This window comes from Pyxicephalus adspersus, chromosome 2 (assembly GCF_032062135.1).
Source record: "Pyxicephalus adspersus chromosome 2, UCB_Pads_2.0, whole genome shotgun sequence".
NCBI lineage: Eukaryota > Metazoa > Chordata > Amphibia > Anura > Pyxicephalidae > Pyxicephalus > Pyxicephalus adspersus.
Window position 1 is genome coordinate 138104801 of NC_092859.1, and position 23383 is coordinate 138128183.

Genomic DNA, 23383 nt, shown 5'->3' on the forward strand with positions numbered 1-23383 from the left:
CTTTTTAGCTTTAAAAATTAAACAATCCTCCAACTGTTCATAGTGCCTATTCTATGCTTTTACAGCATAAAATAGTTCATTGTCAATCTTTTTAAGTGATCCTCTCCTAAAATGTATGTGATAAATAAGTGATAAACCTAGAGAAATGTATGGTATACATATATTGCATGGAATTGTCTTTGGGGAATGAAGCTGAACATTACCTTTTGCATATGACTCTTTAATGAATTGCATATTCTTCACATTGCCCTATGATCTATGCTTTATTGTTTTGCATAGAGAAGACTGTTTGCCCCATGGCTAAAGAACATATTTACACTGGGGTTAATTTACTAAAGTAATATAGGCTGTGAACATGCAAGGGATAATTCACTTAGCTTGGAAAATGAGATGAAACTCTGTTAACTTTAACCATCTAATCATGTTCAAGGAAAAATCCTATTTTTTTCAGATTCCTTGCACATGATTGGATATTCTTTGCACAGTGAATTTTCACCGCATTCACTAAACTTTCATGGAGATGATTCAACTTGGTAAGTGAATAGCCTAATTGTTTTTTTCAGTAAATCAGCCCCATTGTCCCACACCATCATATAACAATGGGAGAAGCAGTATGAAGCTGCCAATACACACAGATACATTTGTTTCAGCCAGCCCCCATACCATCACATAATTCTCTGTCCTGGTTATTTAGTATTCTGGCATATATATGTAAGGCCTTATTTACACTGAAGTGTGGAGAAGGCATTTGCATTGTCTTTTTGAGCTTTCCTAATGTTTTGCAAAGCCAATATCTGTACTTTCTATTGAAAGCAAACTTAGCAATACTCAGGTACCATTGGCAGTGCACTTGCATGGTGTTGAATCTTACTGCAACATTTGTCAGGTGTTGGCACTGCCAACTCTTAAATCTTTCCAAGTACAATGTCAGTAAAATCTCAACATAAATATGTCCAAATCATTTGCAATGCACTTGCATTTGCAATCAGAGTGCTGGGAGTAGACCCTGCTAAATTGGAATCAACAGTCTCTGTTATCTTTACTTTAAAGCCTTAATCCCCAGTTATATTCTGTGCTTCTATAAAAGAATCCAGCTTTTCCCTAAAGCAATGAATAATTCGGACGAGAGTTCTCTATATGGACCATTTATCTATTTATACAAGATGATCATAGATTCAGTTTAGCTAATCTCTCCTCATAGCTGAGCTCCTCCATTTCTTTTATTCGTTTAGTTGCCCTTCTCTGCACTCTGCAATTCTACAATGTCCTTTTTGTGAACTGGGGCCCAAAACTAGACTGCATATTCCAGGTGAGGTCTGACCAATGTATTGTACAGGGGCTAAGTGGCATAGGACTGTACGTGTGGTCCATTACTACCATGAAGTACAGTCCGCTTTCCTTTCACTTATATAAGGCCCATTGTTAGAGAAGCAGAGGGTAATATAGACATACAAAGCATCCATGGTACTGCCAGTAAAATCCTGCTGCTGGATTGGGCATAGTGTCTGGATAATATGTATGCATGGGTGTATATTAGAGGACCCTGGACAGAATACAGTGGGTTCAATTTACAAAAGCTCTTTTGTATATGTGGTGTTATTATAATTTTTTGTATAAAGATTACTTTTTTGTGAGAATATAGAAAAAATATTGATTGCATCCTATGCTATTTATATTTCTGCTAATAGAATTGGTGGGAGGTATGGGTGTCGTTTAAGGACTTAAGGACCTCCCTAAGCTACCAAAAATGTAAATGTAAGCAAATACAGTGCCTGTGTTAAGCAGAAAAAGGACTTCTCTCTTTGCCCAGGGGTAGTGTTGTTCACCGTTTACCTGCACATATTTGCAAGGAAAGGAAAGTATATACCAGGCTAAAGACTCAGACAGCCCTGATTTTTCATGGCCAGAGCTAGAGTATTCGCAGGATTTTAATGGGCACATAAAGCACCCAAGATGAACATCTGCTCCCCAGCCCCTGATGTTTGGTGAACACGTGAATTAAACTTAAACTTTAAATACGATACGTAAACAGTTATGTAGAGCTTGGGTGTGGAATGGAACATCTTGGGTAACAATCACACATACAATGCCACAACTACCAGAACCATAGGTAAATATGACATTTTGCATATTAATGTCATATAGTGCTTCTTGCAGCCATATGCTTCATTCTGCTTGCCTTTTATTTGTTATAGCAGTGTTCTCAAAAATTACTTTTAGCTGGAGGCACCACCCAGCACTTTTCACTAACCATAGGGCTGTTTTTGGGTAGTTACTGAAAAGTTGGGACACAATATAGGGGCCACCACCTACCTACAGCTTTCTGGGGAGCATGTATAGGGAGAACATGTCTCAACCACACATCAAAAAAACCTTGCCCACTTGCCTAGAATGTTTTAGGATGGAAGGGAAAGGCCATATTACTGACTCAATGGGCATACATATTCCAACAATAATAAAGAAAAACCAGTTCCAGCCACAGATGAATTGGGATAACCTAACAGGGATTGAAGGCCTGTCCAAGCCATAAGTTTGGGAGAGACATCCATGTAACCAATGCCTGCTGAAAGCAATAAGCAAATACAGTTTTTGTTGGCAAGGTATTCATTTGCTGATAGAGCTATCACAGGAGATGGAGGGTGGTGATCTTTAAAAGGCTTTAACACATTCCTTGGCTGGCTGTAGCTTTAGGGTGGTGTGGCCTCTTTGCACACCAGCAAATAGTCATCCCCTCCTTAAAGCACACCTCCTTCTCCACTTAAAAAATTTAGGTCCCACGAGAATTCCTAGCCACCTATAGCTATGTTCTACACACTAAAGATACATGGTATAATGTATTTGATATCAGTTGCTAACCCATAGTGTTTTCTAAATCCTTTGTTCTATAATAAATGTTTATTTATATTGCCACACCTTAGCATAATAAGCAAATTATTAGCAAGGGGAAGGTTTAAAATATGGATTTAAATGATTAGATTCCATTCACTAAAGTGTTTGCCGTTTGCACTGCCTATTCTCATCCAAGATGGTAAAATGAGAAACTGGCTGCACAAACATAACAAAGACTATGATACAGACAAAAAATGTGGTATTAGACACCAACTCCCTACCCCTTAATTATTGTGCATCATAGGCTTGTCTTCTGATCATTCCACCAGTGTATGTAGCTTATTCCAAATCTTCCCTAGATGAATCACATGCTAATATAACTCCTGCAGTATGACTGTTCCTATTAAACTATATAATGGCTTGTAGCTTTATGAGCACAAACAAGGTTAGGAGACAGTAACAAACATAATAATAAGTTATGTTAGGATTCATTTGAAGTCTCCAGCAGTTCTAATTTTTATTCATACAATGGAGCAACAATTGCTGGCAAGCAACAGGCTTCCTAAACCAACTTGAAAAAACAGTCGTATTCAACATCCATATTAATTTACCAGTCTGTTTCCTATGTTCCTGAGCATTGGATGCAGTGTAGCTCTGGGGGTTATATACCTACTTGGACCTAGGCACAACCAGTACGTCTATGTCTTCACTGCAGTAACTACATATATTTTTATTAGCCAGTATTTATATAGCGCTGACATATTACGCAGTGCTTCACAAAGTCCATAGTCATGTCACTAGCTGTGTCTCAAAGGAGCTCACAATCTATTGTCCCTACCATAGTCATATGTCATTAACACTCTAAGGTCAATTTTTGGGGAAGCCAATTAATTGAACTGCAAATTTTTGGAATATGGGAGGACACCAGAGTACTAACTAAAAAAAACACACAAACACAGGGAGAACCTGCAAACTCCATGCAGATAGTGTCCTGGCAGAGATTCAAACCTGGGACCCAGCGCTGCAAAGGCCAGAGTGCTAACCACTGAGCCACTATGCTTATCTATATAGATATAAGTTTGAGGCCTGTCTGTTACATAACAAGACTGTGTTTCTATCTCCTAAACAAAGCAGTGAGAACGGATTATGAGCATTTGCCATGAATGTATAAGCTTGTCCACACATGCAGGACAAACGCCGGCACTCTTTGTCACCATTTAGTGCTCATGTGTTTCCCCTCATGTGCTGAAATCATGGTTCAAGCAATGCGTCAACTTGAAACTTTTAGTAAAACTTCACACCAAAGGAAAAACAGAGCCACACGGAAATCTGTACTGATATTCTGCAGTAACTTAGGGTGGACCTGAACCTTTTTCATAAAGTCATCACTTGGGAGGAAACCTGGATCTTCCAGTATGATCCTGAAACACTACCACAGTCACTGGTAATATCTTCATCACCAAGAATCAAAAAAGTCCAAATTCAATGCCATGCTCATTGTGTCATGGAGAGCGTCATTTTGGCAGAATGGGTTCCAGAAGACACAACAGTGAACCAACATTATTATAAGGGAGCTGAGAGAAAGAGTCAGGAAAAGCCTGCCAGAAATGTGGGAAAATGGATTCATTCTTCATCAGGACAATGCTCCTTCTCACACAGAACTTTCTGTGAAACAAACACATTACTACGCTGGAACATCCTCCATATTCACCAGATTTGGCACCTTTTTTCTTTTATCTAAATTAAAATCTGTACTTAAAGAAACACGCTTTGAGCCAATAAATGCAGTAAAGAAAAAACATCAGATATCATGAAACAGCTGAAACTGATCTTCTCCACACCTTCCACCAGTGGAAAACAAGACGGCATCAGTGCTTAGTTAATTATTTGTGAATGGAGAGAATCTTTCCAGCTTTGGAATTGTCATAGAAATAAAACAAAGTGAGGTATTCTATCAGACTTGTTATTTATTAGACAGACCTTGTATTTCTTTGTGACTAAAAGACCAAACAATTGGTAAAATAATATGATCCTAGCTCAATAAGTTTAAATGCTTGTATCCTAGGCCTTTTGTTAGGCCTGACGCTTTATGCACTGGTAGCTGTGGATTTTCCATGTGCTCCTATCGATCATATCACTTATAACATTGCAAATAAAGTAATGTGAACATGGAGTAATATGGGGAGTGTTTGCATATTTTTATCTCCTATTTGGGTTTTTCCCAGTCTTGAATTATTGCACTTTTCTAAAATGGTAATTAAGTTGGTGACGGCACATAGCATTTCCTCTGATGTTACCTGCAATGAGTAAAAAGGGTCTTGTTATTTCTCTCCTGTGTAAAATATGCAAAGACCGAACTCTATAACCAAGCCATCATCAGTCAGAAGATGCAAAAGCACTCATAAGAGCTGAAGAAATGTTTTATTCACTAGAAAAATGATGTACTCTGGATACTCAGGTCCTCCAATTTTCAGACATCTTTTATCCCATGGTGAAGTGTTACTTTTTATATATACATGTGTGTTTGTTTGCTGATCTAAGTGACTCTCTAGCACTATGGTAATGCAGAGACAGAAAAGCCAAGCATACTGTATAAAAGCTATGTTCCCCTGAAGACTGCTTACAGACAGATCCATTAATGTGCCCGATGCTCATACCACAATGCTGATGTTTTCCGTCAACATTTATGTAACCAGAGCGCCTGGTGCCGGTTAGAATTGATGCTTGTTTAAAAGGCATGCTATCATACTGCACATTAATACAAATCCCAAACATGCTGTTATTTTTCCATAAAATGATAGGAACTTACTCACTTAAAATACACCGAATGAACTAGCAAGTTTGGGTCTACAGAGAGGCACATAATTACTCCTATTTATTATGATGGACTTTTAAATCATAATTGCCAACATTTAAAATAATGTCCAGGGGATACTTTGCTGGTGTGATTGAAGGCAGTCTACAAAACAGTGTTTTAATATATTACTAATGATTTCAGGTTTATTAAGGCTGAACTCCAGATTTAGCTTTAGGCTAATCTGGCTTCCATTCTGTAATGAGATGTCGTACTTTTAATACATTGTCAGCTTTTCACAGTGTGCATTTGAAGCTGCAGCAGGTCTGATAAATCCCTACTTTCTGATGGACATCCCCACTGGCTGATGGGAATCCAGCATTATCTAAACCCCAACCCTTACTGACCCACCTGATTTTGTTCATTGAATTTCAGATCTTTCAATTTTGTAAGCTTGGGATCCAATGTGGGTGTTAGCTAGGGTGGTCTGCACATAAATTCAGTCTATGTACGAGTTGCCAAGGAAGTGTTTGGATTTTTGGCATGGTATATTTTGAACACTGATTGTTTTGTAATTTTTCAAACAAGGTTAGTTTTGACTTTTTTAGGGGTTAAAAAAGCAATGAAATTTGACATATATATATATATATATATATATATAATGCCCTCTTCTCCAGATTGACACCTTTCCAAGTAGACATTTGGTACCTCCTCTGAGGAGCCAGTTCACTGATTGTTTTAGGGCTGAGGGAGGTACTGAGGCAGGGTGCTGTGCTTCAGGAAGATATATCCAGCCATGATGTGCCTGCAATGCATAAAGAAGCACATAAACCCAAAGGTGACATTCCTGAGTCTAAAAGTATGCAATGAAAACAGAAAGGTTTTATTTAAAAATGTCATTATTGTGTTGATGGAGTGAGAAAAGGAAATATATTCAGGGATGTAATTGAAAGGCAGGACCAGGACAGTGGAGAAAGTGGCACCGGATGTAAACAAATAGCAGAATTGCAGCCATCATATCTCAGTATTGATGGCTCTGTGAAGGAGAAGGATGGGTTAGTTTAACTCGGGCAGTGTTCTCTACGGCCCCCCTTATAGCCGGGCGCACTACCTGGCAATTTCCTGTAACCATCTGGCTGTTTTTGGGTGGTTACTGAAAAGTTGGGTCTCTCTACAGCTTCTTCCCACCCAGCTCTGGGGAGAACACTTTGTTTTAAAGTGCAGTTATCCTTTAGGGACTGCCAAGAACTGTAGTCCCTTACGCCTTGTACAGATATCCTATGGGCATCAGAAGATTGTTGCTCGAAATTATCACTCATGATCGTTTTCAGTGACAGATGAATGAACGAGCATTATATACAAAGTATATATACATATAAAAGTGAACAGCAGTTGTTCCTGATCATTAATTCATCAATCTCCCTGATATGGGGGACTGATATACGACATCGAGGAACAGCTGTACACGAGTCAGATTTTGCCCATGTTGAGCATGACTGTTTGTCTCGAGCAAGAATCATTTGACGTGTGTATGTAGCTTTGGGTATGTTCCAAGTGTGTATCCTATTAACACTCCTTACAAAAATTGGATTCTAGACATCTATAGATGTATTTACATATGCAAGCATTATTAATATTTAACATGTATCATGGTATTTTTATTAACTCTTGCAAATGTATGTATTACGTATGTGCCTTTGTGGGTGGTAGACAGTGCTTGAATTAATGTTGTTGGATATGGATGTGGGCCACTGGTTTGGCTGGGAGACAATTGGACCCTCATTCTGTTGTGCTGGGAAGACACAGGAGGCCTCTGTTTTCGGCTGCCTGTGTGTGCCACTCTTGGCTGGCTCCCATCCTTGCCTCTGCTCATCCCTCATCCTTTGCATGCTGCTTTATGCCCTCGCTTGCTGTTTGTGCTTTGAGGTCCTCATTAACATAGAGCTGTCCCTGGGATTTTTAAAGCAAGGATTGTGAGTGTCAAACACTGAGTTAACTCTAATTAGGTTAATTATCTCTTCTATAGAACTCTCTTCTCTTACAAACCTATAGAAGAGTGCTGGGACATAATAACTCCTTTTATGTGCTAATGGTCTTTTTCACAGGTAAACGGAATATGTCCTTTTCCATGACATTTCTATCTGCCATTGTTTGGGCTCATTATAACAATTTGCTGCACAACAAAATGGTAACAGAGATAGAATGCTATAGTTGGTACCTTTGGCATATCCATCAAGTCATTGGTAGATACTATAGTGTCGATAAAATACAGTTTATAATTGCACAAATTCTGTAATGTAAGACTCATCTCATTTTATATAATTACATTTTTTTTCTGATTTCCATAACAGACTGAACTTTTCCCCATAGAATATTGCAAATGATAACATTTAAAATATTTAAATAAGTTTAACATTAGCATTCTAAACTGTAAAGATAGATTTTATTCTTCTAATTTGTATCTCTGCATGTTTTGTGGTTGTCTAAACATTTCACTGTCCTCCTTAAAACATTGTAAAATGCAAAGGAGTTAGTCTAAAGAATAATCTGTTGTGCACCAGGCATACCACTAAAACCTCTTGACATTTGAAACCTGTATACTGTTGTTATATATATGCATTATACAGTATAATAAATTGTTGTCACTAGATATCATCTACCCACTAAAACACATGAGCCTTGAACCCACTAACAGTTACTGATTCTGATACCAACAATGCTGTGCCAGTGATTGTGTCCCTCTTGGATTTCTACCAGCGCCATCTTCATGTTATTGGGAATCATGGGACAGATATTGCATCCAATAATTGCTCGAAAATTGCTTTTCTGAATAGTGGAATTGAGATCTGCATCTCTTTTGCTGGTTCAGTCATATCCACACTATCCTTTTTGGGCAATAAAGTGCATATCAAACCAAACTTTTTGTATAAAGCAAAGGAAGATTGAAAAACCCTTTCGGGGTATCTTTCTCTGCCAGCACTCCACTAAGGGGATTTAAATTTACTTCCTGTCCTAATGATGCAACAGGAAATGAAAATAAATCTTTCCAAAGAGGACAAAATATTCATCCCAGAGACTTGTCCTGGTGTGTCACCATTAGAGGATTTTCCTCACCTATTGTGCTCATAACAATTCAAAATGTTAGGTTTCCCTACATTGTATGTCATACTGGCAATGATCACCAGGACAAGTAGAGGGGGAATGTAGATGGCAATAAAAACTTGGCAAAGGGTTTAACTTTCCCTGCCTACTTTGCCTTTACAGAGACTTTAGTTTTTATAATATCCGTTATAGTTCTCAGCAACATTTGGATACTTTCAACTGAGCATGGGCAAGACGTAATAACCTGCCTGGGCATCAGGGTGAATGATTTCTACTATTTATGTACAGTTGATAGTGCAGATACAAAATTACATTGCTATTCCTCAAATAAAACAGCAATTAGCATGTAACTGCACCTACAAGTATGTTGTATGTGTAGCTTTGTTCTGGAAGATGTTGGCACCATAGTCCAGCCCTCCTCTAACATCTTCCATCCATATTGTTCCCCCTTACTTACCAATTCTTGGTATTTATCATTTTTACCCGCAGGGCTTACCTCTTCCCACTTTTTTCCTGCTGCCTCCTAAGCTCCAGTCTGTCCCCCATTTTCTTTTTGACTTGTGTTTGTTGCTTTTTGCAGATTGTATGAAAGAGTCAGGGTGCAGTGCCAGCACCTGCTCAATAAACAGCAATGAGAACCCTTATGCCACCATTACAGACCCCCCTGTGCAGCACTCCAAACACTCAGAGAACAGCTACGTGGAAATGACCTCACCTGTCCATACAGATGCCCCATACTCAGATATACCACCCTCATCCAAAGCTAACAAAAATGTGTATGACGTGGGTAAGTGCCAGTCTCCATGCTAGCTGCAAACATGCATGACACTCTGTCCTCCAGACTTGGCAAAATCTGCCAACTGTCTCTTTCCTTATTTCTTTTTGTCCCACTGACCAGTCACTTTCCTTCCTTTTCTCTTCCCATGTCTAATGTTTAATCACCTGTAAAGTGAAGAAGCAGCTATAAGTTGTCTGAAACCATCTGTTTAAGGTTAATGACTTTATTGGGTGTAAGCAATAGATAGGCTTTAGTCAAAATGGAACATGGTAATGTGTGTCACCTAAATACCTATTCAGATGTCAGCTGTCTAGTGCAGATTAAAAATTGAAACATCTATTTAAATATTTGGCTTGGGAAGTATCTTTGCCTTTTTATTTGCCTTTTTTTATCATACCTGTGCCTTGCATTTATATTGTAAATCCATTGAGAAGGTAGGAGTAGGAGCATAGTCATGACTGGCATGCTGGCTTTAATTTTAGCAGGGTTAAAAAATAATGGAATAGGAATGAGGGCAATGTACAGGTAGAATAGCTTGTCTTCCTAAGCCAGCCAATGTTGGCTTCTCTTCTTATACTAGTGTCTCATTTAAAGCGACTCCTGCAAAAGTCATTATCCTAGTACAGTCCCCTTCCTCTTCACTGTAGCTGCTGCAGGAGTGATGGAAATGCTATAGAGTGTCTCATGAGTAAATATCTGCTGACATTATATTCAAGATGCGGCATTGAGTAAAAATGTATAGCTTATGGAAAGATTTGTGTTGAAATTAACTAGTATCAGTCACTTTAATAGCACCATTTTTTTCTCCTGAACTAATTTACACTGAAGAACCCCAACCCCAAATGCTTACTACTTACATCAGCAGGACAGTCAAAGCTTTCTTTCACCTAACAGTTTACTTAGCTCAGTAACAAAGCCATGGCCTTCCCACTGTCTATCCTGGCGCGAAAAAATCCCCTTTACAACTGGTTTCCTAAAGACTCATCATGGACTTGCATACAAGTCCAAAACTAGTCAAGCATTTTTATTGTAGAAATTTAGCTTTGTTCAAGTCTGAGGACTCCCCACATCACCGAGACCAGCATCAAAAAGAATTGTTGTCTGAGGAGCAGACTGTGGCTGTCCTATTGGGGTAAATGAACAGCTGGGGTGGGGTTTTAGTAGATTAGAAGGCTAAGAATGGAAAGTTAGTGTGGTTAGTAAGGAAATCTTGTACTTCTGTCTCAGCTTTACATTAAAAATGTCACCTATACAAGATTTACAGAAAGGAAAAATGTTTTATTGCAGCATGTATTCTATCCTATCTTCTATCATGTGCTGTTCTTGTTCTAATTACCTAGAATTTTGGATTAAATGTTCAGTGCTTCCAAAAAAGATATTTCAGTTTTAGGCAGATACTTGAGAGTTAAAGTTGTACAGGTTAGGGGTGTCAGTAGTCAGTACTTTAATCCCCAGTTCTGCACACTTTTAGTGCCTGAAGTTTTTTCACTATCCCAGCTGTGTTATTTAATATTTTATTAGAACTTTTATTTATAAAGTGGCAATGTTTTATGCAGCTCTGTACAAATAGGGGTTGCTGATGACAAGCCTGCATAATAGACAATAACAAACAATGACACGGGAAGAAAAGAGAACCCTGTCTAATACAGCCTACAGTCTATGTTATGAAAGATGAATCATTGGGTTTGGAACACCAAGATAGTCAGGGACACTATAGTGAAAGGGACTCAAAGAACCAGAAATCAACACTAAAATCTAAGTCTGCAACTGTAACATCACTTTTGGTAGACTGGCCTTCTTTGTGTTTCCTTTTTCTTTCACTAGATTATCCTCCAAACAGTCTCCTGTCTGCATGTTTAGGCCTTGTCGCCTGACCTAAAACCCCCATCCTTTTTTAACAAGTTTTCATTTTGGTTTGGAAGCCGCCATGATTGCAATTTATTGAATATTTAAATTAAACAATTTGTAGTGACATATCATGTCATAATGTTATATTCCAGTTATGCTGTATCATGTATGCTGTTTGGCATATTAGGACAGGTGCTGATTTTGAATTGATTAAAGGGGAGTAAAGTAAATTTCAAATATTGCCAATAGCAGCCAAACAAAGTATACATTCCATGTTCCTAATACAAAGAGAAAAAAGAATAGGATGAGAGTATTGGCAGTATCCTATCTATGTAGTTAAAATATTGGTGAGGACGCTGGTGAGGTTCAGTCACTAAAATAAACCAGAACCAATCCACATTACGGAGCTTGACTGGACTGTAACAGGATTTTTCCTTCGATAGTAAAACTTACTTAACGCTTGGGGGGGGGGATTAATGACCTCATTCTGGAAATGTTCATTTCTGATTATTCTGACTTTTTAAGTGACTGACCCAAAGCAAATGTATAGATCCAGAAACATAGAGTGAAGTCAGAACTTCTTATCTATTTTTTTCCAGGTTGTTGAAGAGTATTTGAAGACAGAGGGCCGTATTTATTAAAGCTCTCCAAGGCTGGAGAGAATACACTTTCATCAGTGAAGCTGGGTGATCCAGCAAACCTGAAATGGATTTGGTTCAGAATTAAAATCATTTGCTAGCAAAATGCAAACGACTTAAGGAAATCCATTCCAAGTTTTCTGGATTACCCAGCTTCACTGATGGAAGTGTATCCTCTCTAGTCTTGGAGAGCTTTATTAAATCATGCCCAAAGAGTCAGCATGATAGCCAGGACAAAAACATTTACTGAGTAATAAGTCAGTATTGGCAGGTTCCATTGTGGTATGGGGAACTGTTTTCTTTATAAAGGTAAGAGTGCCCACTGACATAGCAGGGGGTGGTATTATGTGTTGGTTCAAAAGATAAAGCAATAGCTCCATAAGGATTAGCTAATCAACCAGCTAGACTTTTTTGACCAACCTATTTTGTTTCCTCTGAGATCAAACTGAACACAGATATAAGATAGTCATTGCCCAGTCAGGTCATTTTTGGGCAGATCAGCGATAATGTCTGTAGTAGTAACATGGACCTTCCAACTAGCCACTCTTGGGGGACAAGTTTAAAGATTTTGTCCAATCCTCCTCTAAGGTAAGGTGGTATCTCTGGGGTCTGGCCATTCTTACATTTTCCCCACTTTAATGTGTTAAACATGCACAACTATGTGGCCATATTCAAGAACAATTGGATATCAGGATATCAAATTTATATCCGTCAGATCAGGTTTGCATAACCTCCTATGTAAGCAGCTAGCCTCCTGCATAGCCTCCTGGTACCAGCTGGTTGCCCTTTTAGGATATTACCATAAGATTGTTATAATGAAAGCATGTGGGTTAAAAATAAAATCAGCCTGCTTAAAAGGTTTGTATATATTTTGAATACTCTACATTTGAGATCTCCCACTACTTTTCCTACTCCTTTTCTCAATCATATGGGAGTTTTGAGTAATTTGCGAAATGCATTGGAAACGTCTGTTAATATAAAAATGAATAAATAAATCACAGTGGGACCCTTCACAATGTCCACAGCATTTGTGTAGACCAGCCTTTCTCAATCTTTTTACCATGGGGGAAGTTACATTGCTGGCCAGTGGGAAAACTGTCACCCTTACAGATAACCAAAAACATTATTGTGTCACCTAAGCTGAAGAGGCACAAACTGCTCATTGTTCAAGGAACCCCCTTAGCAACCCCTGGAGAAATCCTGGTTGGAAAACACTGGCCTAGATAATTCATATTCATGCACAGAGATCTCACCAATATAGTCCAATACAAGAGATAAAGAAAATGGTGAATTGGTTTAACTCTGTATTTTTTACTTTACTTTAACTTTTTTATTAAGTTTTACTTTAATAAAAAATATTTAGCAGTCAGTTTGTCCTTTCACATCTGACTTCTGTTCAACAACAAGTGCTCATTGTGGGGAACAGATTCGATTAAAATCAGGGTTAAGTAACTTAAAAATGACTCCAAAAGTTAGTCATACATGGGGGAATTGGACCTTATTTTCTTTACCACATGGATTCTTTATTACAACGGTCTGCCCATCTCTTGACTGGTCTTAGAAGTTCCGTCTTAGTGTTTCATGTACTTGGATGGCATGCACATTAACGTCAGCATTTCATTCTCATTAAATCAAATCCTAATTGGTCACATTGCAGTGCAATTTAAGGAGGCCAATGAAGCAAAAGAAGATCAGAGTGATCTTCCTAGCAAATCTACAGTGGACTTGCAAAAAGTTCAAAAGTTACTTTAACTTGGCATCAAACGCTTTTTGTCTTTAATTAGCTTCAATGGGAAATGTCTTATATAAAATGTGCATTTATTTTGATCTTTGCCTATTAAAGCAGGGCTGACGAAGTGAAAGTTCTGTATATTGCATATTTGGTGCCAGCATGAACAGATATTGCTGAACTGTCACAAATTTAGGAAGATATGTTTCTGAGGACATTACACATTCCTTTGAATGCATTGTTAATGAGTGGCATCTCTGAGTCAGACACAGACTAATACTATAGGATCCATTTATAAGGATGCAGTCCCGCTAAAGTTCTGACCTGTGTGTTGCATCATTGGTCTGTAAAATACCTAGGTGGTGCATTGCAATACCATTCATTTTAATGTTGCCAGCATTCCAACGCACTGTGATGGACTTCAGTATGCCATATCCACATTCCCTGTGGTCAGCAAACTACATGGCTATAGCTACTTGCACTGGTAAAAAGTGGATGGATTACACTAGTCCAAACAGGTCAGGAAAATTCATTAAATGGTTGCTACAAAGAGAGGAACAGAAAGTTAGTAGAGAAAATAAAACTAAAAATTAAATAAATATAAATATACTAAAAATTAAATAAAAATTATACTAAAAATTAAATAAAATAAAAATTAAACTAGAGTAGGGCTTTAATCTGAACAGAAAATTCAAAGATTTCACTGAATTAAGCTACAAAATGTGATCCCAAAAATACAGAGGAACAAGCTTGTAAAAGTGTAAAAGTCACATTAAATAAAGTAAGCCCACACTACACTATACGTTTCTTTTAAATCAAAAACCCAAGAGCTATTATGTGATAGTAAAACTGCTGTGGGAAATATTGTATCTTATAAAAATCTAATTCATAGGCTGTGCCAGGTATTACTAGTCAGACACAGCAGTTATATGTTGCAGTAAGGCTTATGCAAATATGTATGGAGGATGTGGAACAATACTGATTGTAATATTTCCTTTACCCCCTCCCTTTCCTACCCTTGCCTTCCTCTCATGCTGTACAGCAGGAATATAAAGGTTTAGGTTCTTTAGTCTTCACTAAACTACATTTCCCATGATATTCAGCAGTCATTGACGCCTGATGCATATCCGATTATTATCCTTACTGTTTAAAGACCCATTTGTTCTGCGCGTTGTACAGCAGGGAGGAAAAAGCAGCAACAAATCATACAATTTGTACGTATGCAGTAATGAATGAGTAATGAAGTTCTTGTGCTAGAACTTATTGTGTAATATAGAAAAGAAAACCTGGCTGACTTGCACAATGCCATAGTAATTTGCTTCTAGTTTTGTATGAGATTTGAGGATTAACCTGTAATAAAGACAGGAAGTATGACAATCAAAAATTCTCATTCCTGTAATAATAATAGCAACGTGCTGACCTCTTTATAAACCATTACTTTTTATTTATTGTTTGCCAACATGCATGTGTTTAAAGGAAGAATGGGAGCTGCCATTTAGGTAAATTCCTTCTATAGAATACATTTGGAGATCAGGATTTCTATATACAATAGGTTATTAGGGGTGCCAGGGAGGTCACTGGTGCACTGCCCTCCAGAGCATTCCTGTTCGGGCCTCACTGTTTCTGTATTGGTATTTTTTGCACATTTTGTTGGTAATAGTTACAGTAGTAGGGTATACAAAACATTAAACCTTGGGGAGCAGGAGGGGAATACAATATAGTTTAGGGGGATTAAATACATTAAGTCTAGTGAAGAAGGAGGGGTATCCAAAAATATTAGCCTTCAAGGGCAGTAAGGTGAAGACAACACGGACATAAACTTTTAAATGCTTATAAATACATAGAGCCTTTGTATGCATTTTAAGGGTTTTTAATAAGATAATTAAAATATGTGGCAAAGAAAAGTTAAAATATAGAAAAATGCCCCCCAAATGGCCCAAAATACCCATTCATAATAATGAGGCGTTTGGAGCATTTTTGGGCGTTTTAACTCTTCACAAACACTGGAATAGGCAATTTCTTGACAGCCCATCAAGAAAACACTCCACTGTTGTGGACTAGCCTATTGGAATGAATGGGAATTTCAAACATGGGAGGGTAATAACTGGGGGCGGGGGCAGTTTGTGTGGACTAAGCCTAAGTATATCTGGCCATGATTGTACCTGTCAGTCATTATTTTCTAGTAGTTAGAAAATAAGAAAGGGATAGATAATGGTGCTTTTGAGGCCACAAATACACACTTTCTAACCATTTTTCACATTTGTATAACTTTACATTTTTATTTTGTATATTTGTACTGAAGGGATGTGGCCATGTTGATATGACTAGCCAGGTGAGAGCTATATCAGTTTGATTTTCTAGTAATTAGACAGAAGCCGCACAGGTTAAAATGGCATTAGTGGTGTAACTCTATTCATAGCATCACAGGAACCTGAACAAGAAAGAGGAGACCCAATTGGGACACAGTGGAGGCAAATAAATATAGAAATGGTGCATGAGGATAACACAGATTTTATGTTGCAGACTCTGACCCCCCAGTTAAGGAGAGCAGATATGAGTTGTAAAAGAGGAGTCTTAACTCTAATCAAACTTTTCCCTCATTTTTTTTAATACAGTATTTATTTAGCTGCTTTAAAGGTTGCTGGGCTTCTCATAGGTACAGCTAACTCCTACTTCCCATCTGGGAGTTGATTTATGTTCTTGCAGAGATTCTTGTGTAACTCAGTCAGAACATGTTGTTGTTGGGACTGGAGTTCATATCCAGGCCCAGAGCTTTTTTACTCCTAATTAGAGGGGAGGTAAAAACTAGTGTTCTTCTCTGATGCACAAGACAGGGCTACTGCTCCATTGTAGGGGTTGATGTCAAAGCCTGTGACCAGAGCTCAGAGCACATTATAATAGAGGATTCAGGAGACCATTTACACAGCAGAGAAGTCTGCAGGGGTGAGGGAATAAGGTACAAAGAACAGACAAAAAATGAGTATATTAGTAGATTTTTTTTAGTATATATTAAATTCCTGGATTTAGCCTTTAAAATTATGAGAAGGGCAAAGTAATTGTTTTCTTAGAGAATACCTACTTTGACTTCGAACTAGCCTTATATTATACCTATTTAGATCTCAATCTATGTTTAAGGTGGACTGACAATGTAAAGAAAATTTAGAACATTTAAAGCCACCTGCTTGGAATATGATTTGAAGCTGCTAACTTTTTAGACGGTAGCAAAATGTCAATGCATTACCACAACCTGCCTCCAGAAATGTCATTTCCTGCTTGATGATTCTGTCAGGCATTTCCTGCAAAAGGAACTTAATTTTAGTGAGATACTCCCTACGGCTTGATTACTTCCAAAGTAATGAAGACTGAATGCAACTTTTCTCATTAGAACACTGAACCAGGTGATATTCCAATTAAGGAATCAGTTTGGAAAGGACAAAGTAAACAAACAGCATTTTATTTAGACCAGAAAACTGTAGAAAGCTACAACAAAGTTTGGTAAAATTTTATATGGATCGCCCAGATGATTGCCTGTTTTTTTAAAGTGTATTCTAGCACTTCTTATCCCTAATAAGAAAATAAAACAATTTGAAAAGAATGAATGGTTGTCTGTGGTATGATAATATTGCCTATGTTGTTTTTTTCACAGAGCCATCACTCTGCCTGCTGCAGGAGGCCCAGCATCAGATCCCCAACTACATGCAAAATCCATATGACCTGCCAAGGAACAGCCACATCCCCAGCCACTACGACCTGCTCCCTGTCCGGCACAGCCCCTCGCATGGAACTTTCTGGGATAAGCAGATGGATAAGCAGTCTTTATAGAAGTGTGAGGACAGTGACGGAGAAATCTCTCATTCTGCAATACGCCCATTTTGTGGGGGGCCAGCGCCACTGGGCACATGCATGACGTCATTAGGAGACTCTTTTTATACACATAGGATGTATCTATAGGACAAGTCACTGTGTGTATATATCTATGTATGTGTGTGTAATATTCAGCCTCTGAAGAGGTGAACAGGTGAAGAGGGGGCTATTCCAGGGGATGTTCACAAAGATGAGTCAACTGTGGAAGTAGTTTACACACAACGAAGGATAACAATATGTAAATATGTGTATATAGTTCCGCTTTCTCTAAATAACTGTATATATGTCATTTCCAATAAGAGATGATGTTCAGAGGGCAATACTCACAGGGTTATTTACCAAGGCAGGGCAGAGAGCAATGATAATATGCAAAGAACAAGTAACAATATCAGATATTATGTGAAACATGATTGCTGATTGGTTTCTTCGGGATGCCGCACTTTGCACCCCATTAGCGCTCCCTGCAATGCTTTATAAGATAAAACTGTAAATGTCTTATTGAAAGGTAAATGCAATATTGCTTATATACTCATTAACATAAGCTGTGTTCCAGAGCTGTTAGCATTTGCCATTGCTTGTGGACACAAATAGAGTGTAACTGCATAAGTCACAGGTATTAAATATTAGTCACAGGAAAACTCTCAGAGTACCGTATCTAGGTAATTGGCTACCAATCAGACATCTGTGTTCTGCAAAAGAGCCCAGTTACATCGATGAAGATGGCACTTCCCAGATACAGATAAGGAAATTGCACTGGAAGCTCTTGGACACTTTCACTTTGCGTTAGTTATGCCGTCAATCTGCTTTTGTGACAAAAAACATCACAAAAAGAAGAAAATCAGAAATACAGACCAAATCAACCTGTTCCAAACTGAACAGAAGACCTTGTTTACTGCTAATAAAATCAGGCTTTTTATCCTTCTCCTCATTTTGTGGATTCTCTGTTATTGTGTTGGGATGTAAATAGATCACACGACAGACAGGAATAGTAGTGACATTCTTTCTGAAGCACGTACCTGAAAAATGCAGACAATGCAGTTCAGGAACAGGTGTGCAAACTATTACGTATTGTACCTTGCTGCTGTTTTCTTATGAAGTGACCTTAGGTTTGCTAACAGTTTCTTATTAGCAGAAATGTCCATCGTTAAAATCATATGTTGTTGCAGTACCCATTTCCTTTAATCTGCAATACCCTAATAGGGAAACAAAAGTCTGTAACCATCCTTTACTCATGACTAATATATTTGAATTATCTTTATACCATTGGCCCACAACCCTCCTGTCTTCAACCCTTCCCTAAATTTGAAGGAGAATTGTTGTCAGCCATAAGGACTTTAATGCTATAACCTTTAAACAGATAATTAGTATTTGTCAAACAATATCTTCCAGTAGACAAGAAGACAAACACAAGGTGAAAATGATTTTTTTTTTTTTTGACAGATACACATTGCACCTCCTAACTGCCCCAGGTATGTTTGGTAAACATTATGCTTTGCCTAAAATGGGAAATGAGCATGGTGTGGTACAAATATAGGCATATTTCTGCATACTGGGGACAGCTACAATGAAAGTAATGAAAGTTAAAAAAGATATTAAACATTTGCAGATGATAGAACATGAATGTAATTACAATAACTACCTTCCCCCTACAAGAAAAGAGAACAAAGTATAACAATTTAATTATATCAAAAATACTTATTGATTTTACTAATTACGTTCACTTCCTTCCTGATCTAGCTTCTGTAGTATTATCACCACAGTGGTCTCATTTACTAAAATCTGCCAATGTAAGTCTTGCTACCCAGGACAGTCCTGAGTACAATGATTGACGATAGCTCTTCTAGGAAGCCTGGTCATCCTAGCATTATAGGCTTGGTTTATTAAAGCTCTCCAAAACTGGGGAAATTAGACTAATAGAACCTGGGTGATCCAATAATTTCTCTAAAATCATTTGCCATTAGTTGGCAAATGTTTTCAATCCTTTCCAGGTTTGCTGGGGCACCCAGGTTCTCCCATGATGGTCTATCTTTTCCAGCGTTTTAATAAATCAGGCCCTATCTATGTTGTTTACAAGTCATGGTCTTTTTTTTTTCAAATCCCCTGGCACTGCATTGATTAGGGTTCCGAGCCCTACCAAAAACCTCCGGGAATCAACAAAATTAATACAAAAATAGTTATTTTTATGTTTTTATTTGTTAGCTATGGCTATATTACCACTTTTATTATCACATTTTTTAGGCAAAGCCAAAGTTCTGCAAATGTCTTTGTGTGAGGAGTTGTGGAATCAGGATATGGTTTTCATCATTACTTTTCTTTTGCCCTTCTATAACCCTGCCAGATGTCCTGGTACTTGTGCCCCCTGTCCAGTATGTCATGTCAATTTTTTGTCGTCCGTGGCTCTGACCAGTGGGCCCCCCTGAGTGGGCCCACTGGCCAGAGCCGCGGACCAAGTGCCCCGTATGGATCTCAGGCTCAGGGTGGTGGCCGGGTTGTGTCTCTGGACACAACCCACCCACTCTCCCGTCACAGGCTCAGACCTGCGATGGGAGAGTGGGCAGGATCTGGAATCATGTCTTCACTCTAAGGTAAGTTTCTTCCCCTTTGAGTGACACTTGGCTCCCCTCACATGCACAGTCTGGAGTTCGTAAATTTAGTGGTCCAAACATCCAAAAGGTTGGCGACCACTGTTTTAGTGCTTCCCTACTTCCAGCCATTTGATGAGATGGAAGAGATTTGTGTACACAGGATAGGTTGAACATATGCCTCGGCCCACTTAGCAGAACCACATTAATTCGTGTATCTAATAATGATTTTTTCATCAAAGCATTGTGTTTTTACAATCCTGAAATTTTGCATAGGGGTGCAATTGTGCTTTCTTTTCATGAACTAAATAACAAGCTATTTTTCTCTATGAATTACTCTTACTATAGAATTTTTATTTTGTCTCACACATAGCAAATCACGTATACCTCAATCTTTTCTATGCCTCATGGAAACCACAGAACCCAATAATTACTGTCAGTCAGGAGCTAGCAATACCACAACGTAGGAATAATGAACAAAAAGTAATGTGACCTTTTTTGTGATTTCACTTTTTACAAGCTTATACCATTAAAATCAATAATATAACTGGCAAAAATAAAGTTTGCAGTAAATAAATTTGACCTCTGTGCTAATGTTTTGTGAACTGAAAATATCAATGCACCCTGGGGAATTTACAGCATTTGCTAGGATTTAGAGCATTGATGACAAAGTGTATTAAGTTATATACAGTGCTCCACTGGGTACCTCCAGGTCTTACTTTCCATTGACATACTCTACACGACCAATTGACGTCTACAGGTCTGATTCAGCAAGCTAAGGGAAGTATAAACTAGTGGGGTGACATTGATGCAAGAACAATGGTAGACAAAATGGGATACATGCATAAATGAACTGGGGCCCCAAATGCATAGCTCTCTGCACTCCTACCATTCTGTCATTTGGGGTCCTGGAAAAGATGAGAGCTCTGGGCAATTTGCCATTATGCCACTGTATAGATATATGCTAGAGTTGACTTAGGCTACATACACAAGTCAGATGATTCTCATCTGATAATCGCCTCAAGGCTGATATTGGACGGGAATCTGGCATATGTACAGCGCTCATGGTTCGTGGATCTGCCAGGACAATCATAATGGAAGTGAAGGGGAGAGAGGGCAGCAGGGAGCTGCTCCATTGTTCTCCCCCTCCCTTCTCCATAGAACAGTATGGTGCTGTATGTACAGTACTGGTTCATACATCCTTCAGCCTTTTGTCAATGGAAAGTATTGTAAAAAAAAGATCCTTTCCAACGACAATTACTGAACGTGTGTATGCAGGCTTAGAGCTACATTTGAGAATTATAGTAGGTTAGTTCTGCTCCTAAATTAGAAAGTGATTATTTTCTTTTAAAAGTTCTGGCTTGTAGTATAAATGGCTTCTATAGTGTAAGCTACACAAGCAGCAGTCGAGTAATAGTGATTGCTGCTACAGGTTATTTAGGCTTCCTGTACACACTGCTGTAACACAAGCCTCTGTAACAAGGGGTCCATTCACATATATACCCAGAAACACATGCAGGGCAATGCACATAGCATGCGTAGTGTGATGGGGTACCATTCATTCTTAAAGTGGAACTAAAAATAGGACAGGTGATGTCCTTTCTACAATAATTATTCTTACTTGCTTGATCCCTGTCCTAAACTGTCAAAAAAAATTGATGATGCCAGGGACACCCAGAACATCCTAGACTCCCCTGCGGCTGCCAAGACTGAATTAACTCCTGAGAAGATGGCATCCCTGGACGGTCAGTCAATATGGCTGAAGAACAAAAACAAGAAGAAAAAAAAAGACAGGGCCCTGGATGAATCAGAGACAAGTGAGTACAATTAAAAAATTACTATCAAGAAGGTAAGATAATTTTCATGCAGATGGGACATTGCCCGGCCCTTCTGGAACAAAGGACCTGTCACAATTTTATAATTTTTGGGTTTAGTTTCACCATAACATCACCCCAGTGATCACCCACTTTCATTACAGTGCAGCCATCCCTGCACCTTAGCTAGCCCATGCTGCAAGAACTAACAAATAGGGTTGCTTTCAAAATGTTCATTCTTTGCTATCCATTGCATTCTTGCTATTATTTTCTCCTATTGTTTTAGTCACAGCTTATTTGCATTTGGTGACTTTCCTTGCTGTATCCCCACATCTTTCTACAGCATTACAGAAAATCTGTGTGATCATTTCAAGTGCCACACTTTAGATTCTCAGTAAGCTGACCACCATTGATCTACATTTTAACACTATTAAACTGATGTATTTAGCATTTAATCCTATGAAGCAATAGACTTCATTCATAAAAGCAGAAGTGGATCTATCTGATGAAATGCTTGTTCTCTGTAACACCCTGTCAACCCCTGGCCCCAGGTGTGGGAGAGGAGGTGAATCAGACTCACACCTATTAGTGAAACATTATAGGCTGGTGTATGCGTCAGCTGAGCTCCTGTATATTATGTGTGGCCTTGCAGGGATTCTCTACACAGTGCGTGTTTGATTCAAGAGCACAAAAAAAGATTGCTTTAAAAACAGATCATTCTCAGAACAAAAGTTCATGTGCAGCTGCAGGGTGAAACTATCAAGGGAATGTTAAAATTTTAGTGTGTGTCCTACCACCCATATATAATAAAGGCCGATGTAAAGGTGCAGCACTAGTAATACCTCAGCATTAAAGATCACCAAACCCTTGCAGAACAACACAGGTGTAACTCAGGAACAGATTATCAATGGAAAATTCTACCAACTATCCTAAAGAGAAGGTCATGGCCAGCTTTTCCAACCTATGATTGTTTTAGATGAAATTTGCAATATGGAAATTATTCTGTGAATTGATGAAAAATTGCCATCACTGAGTGGAAGTAAAGAAACCGCAGTGAAAAGCTTTCTTGTGACTGTACACCAGCCTTTCTCAATCTTTCTAACATGGGGGGGACAGTTAAAATAATAAGGTCTTAGGGAATCCCTGACAATTAGTGTTGTGGTCAATGAGAAAAATGAGTTACATTGCTGGCCCGTGGGAAGAATGTCACCCCTACCGATAGCCAGAGGTAACTAACCAAAAGGCACAAACTGCTTATTACTTAAGGGACCCCTGGCAAACACTGGAGGAGCCTAAGGGTCTCACAGATTCCTGGTTGAGCAACAATACCATAGGCTATCCAATATTTGTCAGGAGAGAATGATGTAGGCTGTCATTGATAAGCAAAGAAAGTGTTTTTTTTTTC

General features: G+C 38.5%; 1 protein-coding gene across 1 annotated transcript in view; it reads left to right on the plus strand.

Moving 5' to 3' along the window:
- MEGF11 (multiple EGF like domains 11) overlaps positions 1–18504 on the plus strand; it is a gene marked incomplete in the record, with an annotated part of 327149 nt that extends 308645 nt beyond the window's left edge. The window contains 2 exon segments of the mRNA XM_072402612.1: positions 9306–9512; positions 17365–18504. Coding sequence (XP_072258713.1) covers positions 9306–9512; positions 17365–17540 — 383 coding nt within the window.
- Between the last annotated feature and the right edge of the window lie 4879 nt (positions 18505–23383).